The 19,679-nt window shown below is 37.3% G+C and overlaps 1 protein-coding gene across 6 annotated transcripts in view; it reads left to right on the forward strand.

The window, feature by feature from the left end:
• The window catches only part of LOC124355078 (SLIT-ROBO Rho GTPase-activating protein 1-like), a 338,240-nt gene that overhangs the window by 183,132 nt on the left and 135,429 nt on the right, over positions 1-19,679 (forward strand). The window contains exon 1 of one of the 6 annotated variants that reach the window (XM_046806010.1): positions 9,682-9,880. The exons of the other annotated variants lie outside the window; for them this stretch is intronic. Within the exon in view, the coding sequence (XP_046661966.1) occupies positions 9,838-9,880 (43 nt within the window). The 5' untranslated portion in view covers positions 9,682-9,837. Of the gene's footprint in view, positions 1-9,681; positions 9,881-19,679 lie in introns of those variants that run through there. 6 annotated transcript variants of the gene reach the window in all.

Here is a 19,679-nt window from a genome sequence, read left to right on the forward strand (position 1 = left end):
TACTAGAATATTAATTTATTGCGCCAAGTAAGGTTGTATACTGCCCGCAACACCACAGTGTCTGTAGGTTGCAATATTTACCACATAATCTCTTGCTAGAATATTAGTTCATTGCGCCAAGTAAAGTTGTATACTGCCGGCAACACAACGGTGTCTGTAGGTTGCAATATTTACCACAGAATATCTTACTACACTATTAGTTTATTGCGGCAAGTAAGGTTGTATACTGCCCGCAACAATACGGTGTCTGTAGGTTGCAATATTTACCACAGAATATCTTACTAGAATATTAATTTGTTGCGCCAAGTAAGGTTGTATACTGCCCGCAACACCACTGTGTCTGTAGGTTGCAATATTTACCACATAATCTCTTGTACACATAGATATTTGACAAGGAATGCTGTTAGCGTGGGCTTGCAGGTTCCCCGAGTAGTAAAATCGTATAATTACACCAATCCTTATTACATCGCAAATTTCCTACTCAGAAATATTCCGCAACACATAAGGGACCTGCAGGTTCCGCTGTCCGCATACAGAAATCTTGTCTCTAACTGGCTGTTGGAGGTCGGCGCTGAACACGCTGAGTCGCTGCTCTCATCTATATACTAGACTAAAATATATGATCACGTTTATTTACTGGACTAACTTACCTTACTACACGCAACAAACTGTTTTTTCACTATTGTTTACGATGGCCGTCTTGCGCCGTTTCGCCTCTCCGATGGATTTGAACATCTCTAATAAACCAAACTTAACCTAAGTATCGTTAGTAATTAATTTTGTTCCATTTTAATTATTTGCACTATAGCAAATAACATACCTTATTTTTTATATGATCTTTTAGATCAAATAATTAGACTATTGGGTATTGTGGCATAATTAATGTTGTCTGTGGCCTACAATATTACACAGAATTATTTCAGATATTCATACTTAATAATTGTTTTGAAAATAGATGTAAAATAATTTATTGTTATTAAGGATAACTATTATGTATGATACCGCTGTGCACAGCAACTAGAAACTGACTCGTCACCACGCACAATCCTCTATGGCCCATGTGGGACTAATTTCATTTATATTATGTGTACTGTGCTTGTTTGCAAATTTTGAAATAAAATTGATTTTGATTTGATTTGATTTGCTAGAATATTAGTTCATTGCGCCAAGTAAAGTTGTATACTGTCGGCAACATTACGGTATCTGTAGGTTGCAATATTTACCACAGAATCTCTTACTAGAATATTAGTTCATTACGTCAAGTAAGGTTGTATACTGCCGGCAACACCACTGTGTCTGTAGGTTGTAATATTTACCACATAATCTCTTGCTAGACTATTAGTTCATTGCGCCAAGTAAAGTTGTATGCTGCCCGCAACACCACTGTCTGTAGGTTGCAATATTTACCACATAATCTCTTACTAGAATATTAGTTCATTGCGCCAAGTAAAGTTGTATACTGTCGGCAACATTACGGTATCTGTAGGTTGCAATATTTACCACACAATCTCTTACTAGAATATTAGTTCATTACGTCAAGTAAGGTTGTATACTGCCGGCAACACCACTGTGTCTGTAGGTTGTAATATTTACCACATAATCTCTTGCTAGAATATTAGTTCATTGCGCCAAGTAAAGTTGTATGCTGCCCGCAACACCACTGTGTCTGTTGGTTGCAATATTTACCACATAATCTCTTGCTAGACTATTAGTTCATTGCGCCAAGTAAAGTTGTATGCTGCCCGCAACACCACTGTCTGTAGGTTGCAATATTTACCACATAATCTCTTACTAGAATATTAGTTCATTGCGCCAAGTAAAGTTGTATACTGCCCGCAACACCACGGTGTCTATAAGTTGCCTATAGTTCGCCTTTCTAATAATAAATAAATTGAAACAACTATGCGTTCATAGGTTTATATACTTTCTAAACTGATTAATGGTATTAGTGACATATTTTTTCTTTAGTATTGTGGAAATCGTAATAGTTACTTTATATTGAGTACATCCCATAATTCATTTTTATATTATTGTTTCATAGCATTTGTTTGTTCCATTGATGTTAGGAAGTATTTATTTAAAGCACACACACACACACGCACGCACGCACGCACGCACGCACGCACACACACACACACACACACACACACACACACACACACACACACACACACACATATATATATATATATATATATATATATATTATATCTTTTTCTTTTGTCTCTCGGGGTTTCTGTTATTTCAAATACATTTAATATTGTGACTGATAAATGATTGGCCCACCACACTTCATTTATTATTTTCTAATAGTACGACTCAACATAACAGTAATAATAAAACTATTGTCTTTTTATTTAAGTCACTATTACAACTTGTAATGGATGGTTGTAATTGGAAACAATAAGACAACAGAACCATATACGTAGACACAACATTATAAATAGTGCCGCAGGGTGTTAATGTGACGTTGTAATTGGTTCTGGATTATCTCAATTATCTTAATTAGTAAGGCTTAAATGCCGACTGGTTTTTATTTCTACTAATAACAAGATCACGTTTCGGAATATAACAACTCGGTTCATGGGTAATGCTACAACGTGCTATAGTTTGCATAGTCTCTTAATATAGTCAATTATTTATGCTAATTTGCAATTAATGTTCAAGTTAGTTAAATTCCTATTTAAATTGTTGTTGTAATCCGTCCCTTATCAACTGACAAATTTAAATTAACTTCAACATTGTCTTACGCAAGATTTTAACGTTCTTAGTTTGTTGTTTATTTAAATTGGTTTCGATCGAAGTACGATCCTGTAAAGGGATACACGATAATAATTTTTTTTTTTTCATTCACTGCTTTCTTAAATGTTCTTAAATGGTCAGAAAATGTTTCAAGGCCGTAATTCTTATTTCTGGGGTTCAGGGAAGACAAAATATTTTATTACCTTGCTACCGTTTTAGTTTTATTTTTATATTTTCATTCTCTATGCAGAACACTACTGTTTTTTTTTACCTCCACGCCTAAAGCTAAACAGCCCAGGTCCAGGTGTCTCACTGAACCTAACAGCTGAGACCAGTCACCAGAATTCTTAGTAATGCGTGTCCTGTTAAAGGTAGTTCCTAGGTCTGGCCGTCAGATCGCGCTGTGAGTAGTATTCCAGTAATACTCCTGTGTTTTATGCGACGGTAGGTTTTATTGTTTCTACCGTAATCTGCCAACTGTGGTCACCTGCTCCCCCCCTCTCCCCTCGCGGCTACACCACCTCAATACTGTCCTGCTACAATACTATTTATAACAGAGGCAGTATACACGACGCACGTGCCTCGCAATGCTGTTTATACAGTTGGCGGATATAGAGGCAGTAAAGTGGGTTGCAGGGTGTTACAGCTGGAGAAAGAGCCACGGATTTAAAAAGGGGAGGACTTTTAGAGTACAGACTACCCTGAATGTATATAATGAAAATACCGTACTAGTGAATGTTTCACTAAAATAACATTATTTGTCTGGAGGCAGACCAAAAGCTTCATGGGTTGTGTAGAATGTTTTCGTATTAATATTGTCATGTAGAAACATTATAAAAATGTCAACAAATGGATATGTTGTAGTATCAAAGATTGTATAATTTTCATCCTGACAAAAAATAAAAGGGATAACTCGTTTAAACCATCCCAGTATCTCAAAAACAAGTTAACCCGAGTAAATATTTTATCTCACCAAAAAGAGTTTTTATCCATTTTGATTTTATATAACACGTATGGTACTATATGCTATTTGAATTTTCCTAAGTTTTTGGTGAGGGTGAGGGGCAATGGGGGCTCAAATTTTGATCTAAGAGATTTCTCCAATGGAAGTAGCTGTTTGCAGCAAACTTATTAAAAATGATGCATGTTAAAAATCTCCGCGTTTAATGAGAAACTTCTGCCATGTTACATAACTACGAAGTTGATTATTGATTACAGTAATGTTTTAATCATTATGTTGTCAACACTTCCCGTGTTTGAAGTTCAAGTTATTGTGACTTGTACGTTATTGTAAACATAATTAATCTATGTTTTGTCTTAGTTTTGTTATAAATTGTATTGTAAGTGTGAGGGCTGGTTTTAAGTTATTTTACATCTTATTTCAGCATTTCGCGTTTAAACAATAGTTTTTTTGCAATTTCCTCGGTCACCAACGTCTCTGTGCGTGTACCCGCAAGGAAGTGTGACGGTCTTATCACTGTTATCTGTCACAGCACGTGGGCGCCAACGCGCGCAGATCCGCCCTGTCCTGCGACAATCAGGAGCACTTGCTCTTCAAGGGCTGTTAACGCTGCTGCGGTAATAATTAGTCCCCCTAGAATGTAATCTTCCAGAGCGGTATATCCCAGTTTAATGTTTTCCAGACGGTCTCCTCTGCACAATTTTACACTTCATGTCGGTTTTGTAAGTGTTATGTATGGGCATCCATTAATAGTATGACAACTCAAGTATTTATTTATGTGGAATATCATGCACTTAGGATTGAATGTGACTTTGACTTATATTTCATGGTTGATTCCGTATCGACAAGTATGAATATATTGTTATTTAAAAACGTATTACAAAACTTATTGTCACTGATTGCCTTTCGGACAATTCATACTACGTCCATTTAAGAACAATTTATATTAGTCATTTATGAATAAAGAGTATAAAAAATTGTTATAATGCAGAGAGAGAGAGAGAGAGAGAGAGAGAGAGAGAGAGAGAGAGAGAGAGAGAGAGAGAGAGAGAGAGAGAGAGAGAGAGAGAGAGAGAGAGAGAGAGTATAAATGCATAAAAGATAAGTTTATTAAAAAAAACAATTACATTTATTTTTAAATATCAATGCAATATTTAAATACAACATTTTAATTAAATTCAGCTCCGCAAGGTTCGGTGAAAACTAAAAATGTTGTAGAATACAGCGACTGTACCATATCAAGGCAGTTTCAATTGTACACTGTAGATGTAGCAAGGCTACAGACGCTGTGTATTTCACTCACAGCCTTGTAACGTCTCTAGGCGCAGTTGTGTTTACGACAATTCGCTATCAACATACTGGTATCGCCGAACTCAAGGTTTTGAACCAAAACAAACGTTCAGCTGTGAATGAGTCACGGAACTGATGTTGTCCACACGGGGTTCCCCTACGTTCTACTTTAGTTATCGTAATATTGAATATTGTATTACAGAAAGGATCATGTTGTAACTATAGTAATAATTCATATACTTAGTCATCATTTTCATGTACTAATATTGGGCTACGACTTTCCAAGCCGGGCTAATATAAAGTCTCGACCCAGTTTGCCAGTTGTCCTTTCTGTCAAAAACTGTCTAAGCCTGGAGAGGCTAAGTTTGTTAGAAGCAGTCTAAACTTGGAGTGATTCTGTTTTTCAGACTGTCTAAACTTGGAATGACCCAGTTTGCCAGGAGCTGTTTAAACTTGTAGTAGTTTAGATTATCAGAAGCTAGCTGAACTTGGAGTAACCCAGTTTGTCAGAATCTGACTATACTCGGAGTAACCCAGTTTTTAAGAAGCTGATTAAACTTAGAGTGACCAAAGTTGTCCGATACTGTCTAAACTTGGAGTAAACTCAGTTTGTCAAGGACTGTCTAAAATTGAATGACCAACTTGTCAGAACATGTCTAAAATTGGAGAGACTTAGTTTGTCAGAGACTGTATGAACTGGGAGTAACCCAGTTTTTCAGGTACTTTCTAAACTTAGAATGACCAAAGTTGTCAGATACTGTCTAAACTTGGAGTAAACTCAATTTGTCAAGGACTGTCTAAACTTGAGTGACCAAACTTGTCAGAACACGTCTAAAATTGACCCAGTGTATCACAAGCTTTCTAAACGTAGTATGTATCCTATAACCTTTGCCACTTGCATAATAGCTGATTATGTGTAGTAGATTTTGTTGCCTTTTTTACCACCGCCGATGTCACAATCATACAAATTCTAAAAGAAACGGAAGAAAGGAAGAACAACGTAGACAGCGATGTTTCGGATATTCGCCAGGAGTTGCAGGATACGAACAAGGCAAATTGATGTAGCGGACGAGGACAATGTAGGAGTTCGAATTGAGATGCGGACTGCGCGTCGGTCCTTCAATATTGAATGATTCATGGCGTCGTTAGAGGATCGTGCGTCTTCGGTAGATGGACGGGCAGACGGTACATAGACAGGACGGCGGATGTAGATTCGGATCCTGGCAACGCCCTTCTTCATGGTCCAATCCATCAAATGAAACCATTGATGTCTGATTGTTTCGAGTCCTGTTGTTATTGCATGGTAACATAATTTAAATTCACTTCAAAAGTAATGATGTTTGGTAATGGAGTTGTTGACTAGCGTTGAGTTAATAATGGATATGAACAAATGTACTGAGTTTCTCCGAAAGATGAAGGAGTCTCCTGATACTGATACAGCAGTTGGCAATATATACTTAATATGTTATTGTTTATTACTTGGCGTTTTTATAATAGAAATGGAAGTCATAACAATTCAGAAAGTTGAGGAGAAAAACTGATAATTTTCTTGATTTGTGATAATGTCCCTTCCTTGTGTTCTTAAACTCCTTTGTTAGCTGTACGTCTGTCGTCGCCCTTTTATTATCTTAGAATTTCATTCATCGAAAAAAATGAGATGAAATCAAATAACCGGGCTGAAGTGCGAGAACTTTTCAACCTCGTCTGAGAATTAAGTTTTTACATGCCTTTTTACTACTGCCTCATATAATGAACGTAGTTATAAAACACAACATGTAATGCAAATGGCATCCATTGGCATTATCATTCAGGCTGCTATGGTTGCAACAGGAAGCGGGTTAGATAAAGTAACGACCGCACTATAATGATTAGCCTTTGAGAATAACTTAAACGTAGTTTAATATGTTTATGCTATAAAGGTGCTAAGAGTCCATATATGACAAGTTCCAAGACTACGGAAGGGAGAGCGCCTGCATGTAAACCTGGTTACCTTTACGGCTGCACTTTCACCGGTGGAATTTGTAGGTAATGCCAATCTCTCTGTCTGACAGAGCAAGCAGTCAAGGATCAAACATACGAAGTGGATTTCTGGAAAATTTGGGAAGTCAGACAAACGATGCATATAGAGTGAAAAATGTTAGCTTAGTAATTTAGTCTTCCATAACTAAGTTAGACGTCATATAAAATTGTTATTACTTTGTGACGGAAATGAAATATAGGTGGTAGAAAATTTTATAAAATTATCGTTAGAAAAAGGATTATATCCTGGTCAGCTTTATTGTAACAGTCATCATGAAGTACACACATAAGAATATACTAAAGATAATAAAAAAAAACAGATGATATATGGACTCGGTTGAATAGAGATAATAGTGTTCAGGTCATGAGAGGATTTGAACCTTTCTGTGCCCTGATTGTCTTGATCACTGCCCACCGGCCTTCTGTGGTTAGTCTCGACTAAGATTGATAGTGTGTAATTGAATAATCAGTGGCAACTAAGAGATTGGTATTTTTTCAATAACTTTGGATTTGCAGAAAATTTCTAATCCCGAATGTAATGTTTTACTACCCTAAGGTACCCTGAAAGATACTTACCTGGGGCTTAACATCGGCTACCAGGTGAAGACATTGTTGCAAATTCTGATAAACAAACCGCGGGATCTAAGGACACGATAATTTACAGCAGTTAAGTTGACGGACGTAGTGAAGAGAACAAGTTCTAGGAGTGGTATGAAAGTCTTGAGGTTCACACTGTGTAGAAGTGTAGCAGCACCCAGGAGAAGGCATTGTTGCAAATTCAGACAAAAAACCGTGTGGTCTAAGGACTCGATAATTTACAGCAGTTAAGTTGATGGACGTAGTGAAAAGAACAAGTTCTAGGAGTGGCATGAAAGTCTTGAGGTTCGCACCGTGTAGAAGTGTAACAGCACCCAGGAGAAGGCATTGTTGCAAATTCAGACAAAAAAACCGTGTGGTCTAAGGACACGATAATTTACAGCAGTTAAGTTGACGGACGTAGTGAAGAGAACAAGTTCTAGGAGTGGTATGAAAGTCATTGAGGTTCACACTGTGTAGAAGTGTAGCAGCACCCAGGAGAAGGCATTGTTGCAAATTCAGACAAAAAACCGTGTGGTCTAAGGACTCGATAATTTACAGCAGTTAAGTTGATGGACGTAGTGAAAAGAACAAGTTCTAAGAGTGGCGTCAAAGTCTTGAGGTTCGCACCGTGTAAAAGTGTAGGTCTTACCATCAGCAACCAGGAGAAGACATTGTTGCAGATTCTGACAAATAAACCGCGGGTTCTAAGGACACGATACTTTACAGCAGTTAAGTTGACGGACGTAGTGAAGAGAACACGTTTTAGGAGTGGCATCAAAGTCTTGAGGTTCACTCTGCGTCGAAACTTAGAGCTTACCATCGGCAACTAAAAGAAGAAATTGTTACAGATTCTGACACACTAACCGCGGGTTCTAAAGACACGATACTTTACAGAAGTTAGGTTGACGGACGTAGTGAAGAGAACAAGTTCTAGGAGTGACATCAAAAACTTGAGGTTCACTCTGCGTCGTATAATTCCCTACACAATTATGGTCTCGTATTTCGTCTTCGTTGTGGAGAGCCATTATCAGTCAGCAGATATTAAACAAAAAACTGAAGACTAAGGCCTAAGGACTAGGAGATGTGCCTCTCTATTGACCGAGGTATTTGTCGGGGTGTAGGTTAGACATGTGGGAGCAGCGAGTGTACCTACGGTGAGTGGTGCTGTATATTATCCACACTTTCCCTCGCGCCACGGCCAGATCGCCACATCGATTCGTCACACGTTCTACCGCCGGTGTAGGACACGGCTACGGTCGCCCGTCGTGCGAAACGTTTGCACAACTCGGCTGCTTGGAAACTGCTCAGATGCATTATCAATACAGGTCCTTCACGAAATTGAGAGACAGGCCATGTGGGTTACCAGCGTGTTGAAACAGGCGATGAGAAAATAAGGCACACAGCAAAAGGATGCTTAATCAAAGTACCTATTTAAAAAAATCAGATCAGAATTTACCATTGCCCTTGAAGACAAAATAAGAGATTCCGTTGAAAGTGTGTCTAAATTCATCCAGAAGTTCGTAAAATAAGCCAATATGTCTAATATTAAAAGTGTAAGTCCGACCAGAGAATAATATGATAGTTAATTTTTATTAAAATATAGTGCACTAAGTATGAATTCCGTGGTACACAAATTCAATTTAACGATTTGACTTTGTGCTCATTCCTAACTATAAATGCATGCGTACTCCAAAATGAATATCTGAAATAGGGACTGTAATAGTTTTACCATATGAAACTGTACATCTTTTATTAACAATGGACTGATTCCATTGACTCCAGATTAATCGAGTACCGGAAGATTCCTTCGATTAGGGTCGAAGAACGTAAACAAACGAAGACGGTAAACGTTCCTCAATTAAACTGGCGGAATATTACTAGTTAAATTCCACGACTCCGGGCACTGATGCGGGGAGCTGCTGTGAGGGCGGGAGGATTGTTTACATAAATCATCGCAAGCGGAGAGCGTGCCGTCGAACCTTTCACGTAACACCCTGTGCAGGCCACACCGAGGAAAGGGAAATGATGAAGAAAGTGGTGGTAATTAAGTGGAGGATAGGTAGTCAGCACGGGTAGTAGAGGCGGATGTTTGCAGGCCGTACAGTAGGCGCGGTTAGTGCCGGTGGTAGTGGTAGTGGTAGTTGCCAGTAGACCGTCTGTCGTGTTCGTGCACTCGCGTCGTGCTCGCGGTAAACCGGCAGTGAAATGTGTCTGTGAACTGTGCAACTGCAACACCACGCGGCAGCATGTTCCTGCTCACCCCCTCAGAGGATAGGATGGTCGCCAAAGGTAGGCACTGAGCCTGTTTGATGTGTTCTACAGGGATGGATGATTTTGAAATGTGCCAAATTGGTGTCCATATAACCTTACGGTCCCTATGGTTGTGGTTAATTGAGTTGTGAAGAGGATGAGCTTGAGTTGAAATGTCATATGCACCGTAATTATCTCCCCTTGATGACGAGTCTTTATGTTTAGTTACTTTAACGTATGTATGCTGATATTAGACGATTCCGAATTACTCCCCATAATGTACCTACATTAGAGAAGTGAGGATGTGCTTTATTGAAAAGTTTGTGTGATATTATTACCTTAACCAAATTATGCTTAATTCGCTGTAAAGTGTTTGGTCTCTTGTTCTGGTTAGTATATATGATTTTAAAATTTTGGAGCTTTTTCGTATAAATCTTCATAGTATAGACTAAACTACGAGTAGAATACTGTAGAAGGGTTTTAGTGAAAATATTACTGTTAAACTCCACATCATCCGTAATGTCATATCTGTCACGTTACTTTCCTTAAAACGCTGTCTGATATTGAAGCCAGTGTAAGCAGTGTTTTCCCAGCCAAGACTCCCTACTGTTCTTGGACACGTCATGACTGCAACGTTGACATGAAGATAACAATAGGCCTCTTGTCTGATAACCGCATTCGTGGTTTGGTTGATCGGATCAACTTCTGTTTTTACCCGACCACTAAACATTCTAATTTCCATAGTGGCTGGATGCGGAAACTTATTGCAGTGGACATTCCGATTTGGAACTGATAAAGCTTTCCGTCTTCGTACCAGTATAATATCTGTGTTTTCTTCAAGCTTATCTTTGGATGGTCCGTCTCCGCCTGATTTGGGTGCATTATTAAATTCAACAGTTACTTAAATTATACCGTATTATTGGAAAATTAAATTTAGTTTCTATATGAAGTGGTTTGCAAAAATGGAATCTGCCCAGTTGGTTGCGTACTATTCTAATTTAAACTGATCAAGTTGAACTGTTAAATTAGGTAAAGAGCGATTTACGAGTGTAGCTTTTATTTCCAACTTCCAATAACTTGCTGATATCAAAGGAAAGTTCGATAAGATATCGTTGCCATTGACTTGTCGTTCAGCTTACAGATGAAATTGTCACCCAGCATTGGCGTGAGGAGAGTTGTGTTGTATAGTACGTTTGTATAGTGTATAGCAAACGCTGTCATAAGCATGTTTGCTGTGTACAAGGCCGTGACTCTACCGTAGCACGGTTACATGTTGCGTAATCGACACTTCTGCAGGGAGTGCTATAGTTTCACAACACTGTTAAAACTACTTTACACACCACAGTTATGGTCGTTAAAATTTGTCTCGAAAACCTCCGGTTGATTGTACTTGCAGCTAGCAGGTCGTGGTCATACCCAGGCCTCTGGATGATTCTAAACTTGGTCGTAAATCAGTTATATCTGTATTTGTGTGTTTGACACCTGAATAAGAGAACAGATTTCAGTATTTGAAACGTGGAGTTTTAGAGTTTGTTAATACAACGATGGATGGAAAATGTCGGAAATATTGTGGGCGTTTCAAATTATTTATTGTCATTGATGTGCTTTAAATGAAGAATGGAGATAGCCCAGAAGTAGCAAGCTATCTGAGGTTTGCAATCTAAGATGCCTTGTAAATTTCTTCCTTTGCTTCTGTTTATCAATTTTTGTATTTTGTTAAAAGTTCAGTTTCAGATCTTTCTGGGATATATTAGCTGTTTGTAAATATGAAAATCATCCTCCTTTAGAATCCAGCAGAAAAAAATAAACGCTTTAAGGAAAGCTGTGTAAAATACGGTAAAATAAATTAAGTTTGTCTAATCCGTATTTAATTAAACGGAACTTCAAGGTGGGAATCATTTTCCCCTGTACAAAATTACACAGAATGGGTTTTTTTTATCGTCCTATGATAATTGAGTTATAAAAACACGTAGATACATACACTCATAAACATTAATTAGCACATCTTGTGGGCAGGATTCTGTATTGAGATCAATGTAACACTTTATACTGTATAGATTGTAAATTTCAAAATATTTGTGTTAAAGATCCAATGTATGTTTCATTACAAAAATGTTTCTGTGTCATATTAGTTCACATAGATTAATTATGTTCTTGTCAGATCTTCTCATATACTGTAAGCACTTGTCAATACAGAAGGCAGAGTATAAGCGCCGGTATTGCAATACTCACAGTGGAATGTAGGCGTCAGGCACTGGAGTTACGGTTTATCTTGGCCTGCTCAGTGTGTGTGTGGGGCGTGTGGGCGAAAATGTGCTCTAAGTGTCTGACGTAGTTATACTGTATAGCACAACCGTTCTTCAGCTATTGTACTCACTTCATACGTAATAAATCTGTGGAACTCTTGAAACACCGGAGTTTATGGGTAAGAAAAGTCAGAATATGTTGTAGTCAATTTAAAAGGACATTTTGATTTTGGACATTTCTTATCTCTATATGCTACAGAGGATAAACTACTACGTTTTTAGTGTCTTTTCGGACCTGAATTCCTCAAGATTCCAATCCTCGAGAAGTAGTGTTCTATCCTACAACGATGGCAAACGTCTGACTGAGATCCTGATTTAATACCAAATATCATCGCCAGTGATTAATATTTAACTCTAAGATTGATAGAAAAATTGAAAGTTACTTGAATATTGAAATGATTGTATGAAAGAAGTGAAGGCAGGATTTAAATATCTGCTCCTCCATTTAACAGACAATATAGACTATATATTGCGCTCTTTGCTTCTGTGGTCTAATAATAAACCCATTACAAGTTCGTTCCTCCCAAAGTGATTTGCTGTGCTTTCAACGACATATACAGAGAGCTGATCTAAAAGCGGTTGGCTTTCTGGGTAACGTTAAACGGGAATTATTTGTTGCGTACATTTGGCTGTGTAATGGCGACCGTAAAAGGACAAAGTTATGTTCTGAGAAATCCTCTTATTTTCTTCCAACCATCGGCTGCGTACTCCGGACCCATCCTGTCTCTTAATAAACCGTATTTTTGACTTAACTGCTACCCTTCGTTTTATTTATTGATATTGTGGTACTGTTGTATTATCCAGAGACCACTTTTCCTTATTTACTTCTTGTTATTAGTCAATATAAATACATATGTACGTATTATGAATAGAAATAGTTAAATTTAACATTTATTAGCGCTTACTTGACCTGAGCTTAAATTTGGGTACTCTCTCGAGGGATGTTTTTTTTGCCAGAAGAGCGGGATGGCGCCGATGAACTTTTCCGTCATATCACATTAGGCGATCTGGCACGTGATCTGAGGTCGGGATAGCACCGATCGGAAATGCCCCCGGTTATCAGTGTTGGCGCCTGCACTTCTGGTTAAAAAAGGAAAAAAATCCCTCGAGACAGTAACTCAAATTCAAGCTCAGGTGTGACAGCTCGTGAAGTTTAGCTTTGATACAAAGCTAAACTATGTATGTTTACTAGTAACATATTTACGATTAATGTAAACCTACTTATATCGCGTAATAACATGTAATAGATAGGGACAGAGTGGCCGCCGGTTATACACCGGTTAATAATCTGATTTTAAAACATCGAGGTCGATTTCCTTAAGATCAAAATAAGACGAGAAGCCGTTTGTGTGGACATACAGTCTATTGAATTCAGTATTATGTGTATGCAATCATCATTAAACAGTAAGCAGATCACTCAGAAGCAGATCTAGATCTATCCTTGCAGATCTAGCCCTTTGTTAATGTAACTGTGTAGTGGAATATTCTGATTCGGTAATATGTATTCAGCAGAGAACGTACCTTGTAGCATATTGGGTTCCACTTAGCTCAAACATTGTTGCATCAAAACTGATGTAGAACTGGGAATAAATTTAATAACATTTGCAGTAAGATGTACGATTGCAATAATTGTTAAACAACATAATGTGTTAAACATTCACCCAGGTTTAAATCCCTGAACTATGCAAAACAAAGAAACACATGGGGAGTTTAGGCTAATTGAACCTAAAATATAGACTCATTATAAATTAATCAGGTTTAGGGTTGCCTCCCCATAAGAGGATTTCTCGTACTTATTTAATGACAACGGCCTCTCGTAAACCTTTTCATTCACATTTTGAGGAGTATGATTTTTCATCTTTTATATTACATTTTAATCTTTAATGTGTGTTACGAAAATTAAGATAAACGCCTCTAAACTTGTGTCTAGAATGTTTGATTGCCCTACAGTTTTAAATACGTCAAAAAGTAGATCCAATCGAAATGAAAGTATCTTCAAAGTTTCGCTTACATATTTGTGCAACCTTTTGAACACCAGCAAGAAGTGTGCACTGTTTGGTCAACAAGCAGTCTGGTGTCTATAGAAATACCCAAGGAAGAAGCATCTGTGCCATTTGGCTCGGTGGTTGCACACGAGGTTCTCTCACAGTTATGTTAATAATTGACATAATTACACGTCGGAGTTCACGCTCCGTGAGCATTCTGGCGGTGGCGGGACTGTGAAGTTGTCGTGTGACCGCATTTATGCTGGGGCTGAAACATCGGCCGTAGAAAGTGCAGAGAGGTCCCTTGTGTGCTTTGCATACATGGACTAAGTTTAGTCAGGAATAATTCGTGACAATGTGCAACTTCGATACATTTCATAATATTATTTTATTTTCGTGTTCTAAAAGTGGAACATTCTGCTCTGGAAATTTTTTGTAAATACGATAAATCTAAAGGTTTCCGTAGTAGCCTACTTGAAAACACATCGAAGCTTTGAACCTATTTTAGGTTCAGTTTTCATAGCTTTGTATCCAAAAGTAGATGACCAATCAAATATGTCGATCTATTAATCAGACGGAAAATCTATCATTTTGTCAATTTGTAGTCATGTGTTGTGTTAGTCATTCACCCGATGAAGAGATCAGATTGCAGATCTCGAAACGTAGTGTTGCTGATTTTTTGTGTCACCGACCGTTGGAAAATGTTCGGAAAATTCTGTTTCCTTTAAACTTCAAACAAAGAAACTAATCTTATCCTTACTTCAGCTAATGTGTTTTTTATCCTTGTAGATACGATGGTAAATGTGCACATTTGGTAATTATCTGTGTGTTATTTAGCTATGTGTGTTCAGCCGGTCAAACCAGGTTTGGGAAAACAATTTGGATAGGGTCAATTCCGCGTTTTAAAGGTTCATATTGATTTAAAAAAGTTGAATATTTGTATAAAATAGTTCATGTACAAGGAGTACAAGAGCTTAATTGTGAGGTTGTTTTGGATATTTTCAAAGATTATACTATTCTGCTTTACTAGATGTTCTTATGAGTTACTTTAAGATTCATGTGACTTTCCGAGCAATCATATCGGTTTGCAGCAAAACACTATTTTGACGTTTTAATTGCGTATAATATGTTTTTGACTTGTATATGGTATAACACATATAAAGTTATAAAAAGTCATCTTAATAATTTTTAAAACTTGTTGCTGTTTGTTATTATAACACTGTACTTATTAAACGAAATTTGCTGTGTGTTGTCTGCCCATACATCTGCGTTTGTACACTTAAAGATAGACGTCTACATTTAAACCTGCGGATGTTAGGTTTATTGCAGTTGGCGCTATCAGGCAAACACGGCTTTTGTTATCGCGAGAGCTTTTCTGTTGGCTGCGACTTGTACTAGTGAGTTACTTTTGAGGTACTCATTTCTCTTTCATCCTATTCCAATTATTAAAATCCCTATGCCCCCGGAGATCGATGGTCTAAATATTATGGGCAATTTTTGTGTGTCTAGCATTATAAAATTGGATTTCCTTGTTGTAATGTCAACTCACCTTTATGTAGACCTACATCCAGTTTCACCCAGGAATAAAAGGGCAATACTATGAAAGTGGATGGACATCTAGTACAGTTGGAACCAATGAGGTACTTATATATTCACTTTCGTATTTTTAAGATTCGACGGATTGACACAAGGTGGCAGTGTTGACACAGCGTATGACACGTTGCTGCGTCAACAATTCTTGTCATTGACAGGCAGCTAGTCGTCCTTATCGCCAAGTTTAACATGATCAGATATCACAAATCATCTCTGACCGCATTATTCTTTTTATATTCAAAATAATTTATTATTCGCTTTCTTCGTGTTTTATTTAAACCTCCCTTTGTTTATCACTGGCGAATAATAGTGTATATAGATCACAGAAAATAAATTTGCAATCAGTGCAAAATCCGTAATGTTACATTGCGGACACCCCGGCATACAACATGCTTCATTATAATTTAAAATGCATAAAAATATGTTACTGACTTGTTGCAAAACACTATACTCTTTACATATTTACTATTTGAGTGTTTCTCATACAGAGGGTAAATGGCTGATCGTCGCTCTGATACTGCTAAGGCGAGAGGTGGAGATAGCACAGCGGCATGTTTACATAGTAAACAACGTACTATCAGTAAGCAGACTCCGCTAGCACCTGTCAGACCTGACGCCCGCTCATGCTGTCATTCCTGCGTTTGCAGTACTAAGAATCTCTCGTTCGATCATTTCCTGTTCCGATTAACTGTCCTATTTCACCTGCGTCGTGTTATGACTAGTCAGTAATTTCCAGTAATTACTGCAGTAAATAAATAAATATTTAACAGAGTAAATTTGATTGGCCCAAGACTGATTTGTTTAAGGAATGCATAATGAATTTAGTTTGTATAAGCCCAATTTATTGCTACATTTTATCAGAACACAGTACTAAGTGGCTGTGCTGAGTGCACCAATACCAATACATATGACAAGTAATGTAACTATAGTGTTTTATATATTTACTCGCCTGTTAAAATTAAACAATATCGTACAAAATACATTAAACTTCGGAACAGTGAATATTATTTAAGTAATAATAATTAAACAAGTGTTGTTTTAAACACCTTTACAACGTTGTTCACTTGATGTTGTTACAACAAATTTTCCTGTATATTTGTATGCAAATCGATGGCAGAAAGGCGTTTTGGTACACATTTTGGTTTACCCATTTTCACAAACAGGTTATATTGGATCATACATAGCTTTGGGTCCACTAAGAGCTATGTTGGGAGAGTTAGTTTAAAAGTTTGTAAACTCTATAATTCAATATGCAAGATACTGAATCGTTCGATTGATGCAATTTAATCAATTATCTGCGATGTAATTAATAATTATCAAAGAACTGTAATTATATTAATAAATATAAATATTTCCTGTATGTTCCTGTTAATTGACCAACAATTAATAAATAATGTATTAGAAATGTATCAAACGTGTGCACGTCTGGTTGAGCGTGGAACGGTCAAATTTGAATATCCAAGAATGTTGAATATTGTAATAGCTTATTTCCGGGAAGGGGTTCACCGCTAGTAAATTTCTCAGTGAGTACGATCGGGTGAAGGTCAGGGTTCAAGGACTGTTCAAGATCAGATGTAGAGACGCCATGCCACCCCCAATAAATCATTAGCATAATCGTTCAAGATCCCTTGTTTCCCCGATGAAATTATGTATATTTGATCAAAATGTTCCGAGGGTAAAAGAATGTTTGATACAAAACTTAAAGTTTTCTAAATTATTGTAATGCAGTCGCGTTTGTAGTAAACCGTAGTTAACGCTTTGTTTTTGAGTTTTTTTTGATTTTTTTTTTATATATAACATATATAACATGATAGATTAATTACACGTCACATATGCTTATTGAAACTAGACCAATGCTCTAAAAAATCAAATAAATTAAAAAAACACTTAATTTTCTACCTTTTATGTAGTAATTAATACACCGTAACCAATCATCTATTTTGTGATTGTATTTTTGACACAGGCTTTTTCGCTTTCCTCTCACCAATATTTTGGTATTTCTTAAAAAAAATTGTGAATGGGAAGATTCGAGTAAGCTTAAATTTCCTCTTCTGTAATGATTCTAAAACAGCTGGAACAGTAAAATCTGGCATTTGGCTTTACCATCATTGCTCTTGCTGAGGTCTTCTTATCTCCAGTTTCATCAATCAATACCTTTACATCAGATTTTACCTTCACGTCACCATGCCATCACGTTCTCTGTTTTTACTGAAATTGTGCTTGCCGAAGGATCAATCGTACTTGTGATGAATTTGTCTTAAGTTTAGGAAGTGTTTCTGATAATCTTAAGATCAATTTTTCAAGAGTCGGAAGGTCATGTAAATGTTGCAGATTAGAGCCCATCATTCTTCTCAGCACGCTACAATCCCTTTCCCTAGGATTCGATTCTTTCCATGTTATTATTACAATATAGTGCTCCATTTTATCTGTATATCATTAAAGTTTAAATTTTTGACCCGTGTACAAATCTTGATGAATCATCGTCATTTTTATATATTTTTTTAGTTTTTAAGGTATCGTTTACTTTTACATACTTGGTTTCGATACCAGTAAATTATGCTGTTAAGGTGTTTCATTCTGCATTAGTAGACATCGAAGCGGTACGTATATTGTAAATGTTTTTTTTCTGCAAGGAAATGTTGATCGGAAGCACGAAGGAACCTAGTAGTGAGGTCAGTTTCGCGGCACGGTTTCACAGAAGGCCCCCACAGGATTCCGAGGGTGTCAGCGTCGTACGTAATGACAGGTTGTGTCGTCACGTCCGACTTCCACCGATTGTGGCTACTCTACGTCTTTCTCAGTTATGGGCCGACAAGGCCAAGACACCCGCGTGGCCGCACCACACGTGGAGTGAACACTCAGGAATTGTGGGCGTGGTTGGTTGTTCAACCAAAACCTAAGTGGCGAGGCAAATAGAACTTGTTAAAAAATACATAAGCTCAGTTTAAATATCTAGAACCAAAAATGAGCTAAGAAGATAGCAGAACTGATCCTAAGGATGATGAAAGAATTTTAAAATGTGCAAGTTCATTAATGATGCAGCATTAATAATACAATTTGATATAGCCAAAGACCATTAAATATCGCAGGTTCAATAGATAAGTTTGTACAGTCAGAAGTCTCAATGATGTGACTAGCGAAGTAAATAGTTAACAGCTAGTATGTATGATAACTAGCTGCCGCGTGACCATGTACTGATAAGAGCGACAGCCTGGGCAGTATAGCTGTCACTGACGACGGTATCTTAGCCACATGCGAGTATATGTGGTGCTGTTTCCTCGCCTTATCACGTTTATGCAATCTACATGCCATTGTGTGCTAATCATGGAAGCAGCCCACCGAGTCCACGGTCGAGGAAGTTTTACGAAAAACTGGGCTTCTGGTGTCCCTATTCCACATTTTGGGAACAAAGTTGATTAGTTGATAATTTAGTGGAATAAATATCTAAAACATTGAAGATAAAATATTAATTCTTTATAACACTATATATTATTTCGGTATTCCAAAATGTTGCGTTTTAGAGTCACTGTTATTTCCTTTCTTCAATAGTTGTTCAATAGTCTACACAATCGTGGCTTCAGCTAATGGAAAGTGCTAGTAAATTGCCTCTGACAAATTATCCCGATTTATAGTCTGTTGCTTGTTTGTTGCCCACTTAACATCAATTTCACCCATGAATTATGGATCAGGAACGATTGTGTCATTCAAGCGTACACAACAGCCTAGAAGCTGGTTTTGTGGTATCGGTAATTGTCTTATTTCTTCCTTACAATTATTTGTTCCTTGTATAAAAAAAGTGTCATGTCTTAAACAACAAAATTATAAATTATCACTGTCAATTTGTCAGTTCTTTACTGATTGAAGATGTGCCGCCGTTGTGGATTACAGTTATACTTTATACTACACAGAAACTGAATATTCAAATATTGCACTATTGTTTTATGGTTTATGGCA

Source organism: Homalodisca vitripennis, chromosome 2, assembly GCF_021130785.1.
Source record: "Homalodisca vitripennis isolate AUS2020 chromosome 2, UT_GWSS_2.1, whole genome shotgun sequence".
NCBI lineage: Eukaryota > Metazoa > Arthropoda > Insecta > Hemiptera > Cicadellidae > Homalodisca > Homalodisca vitripennis.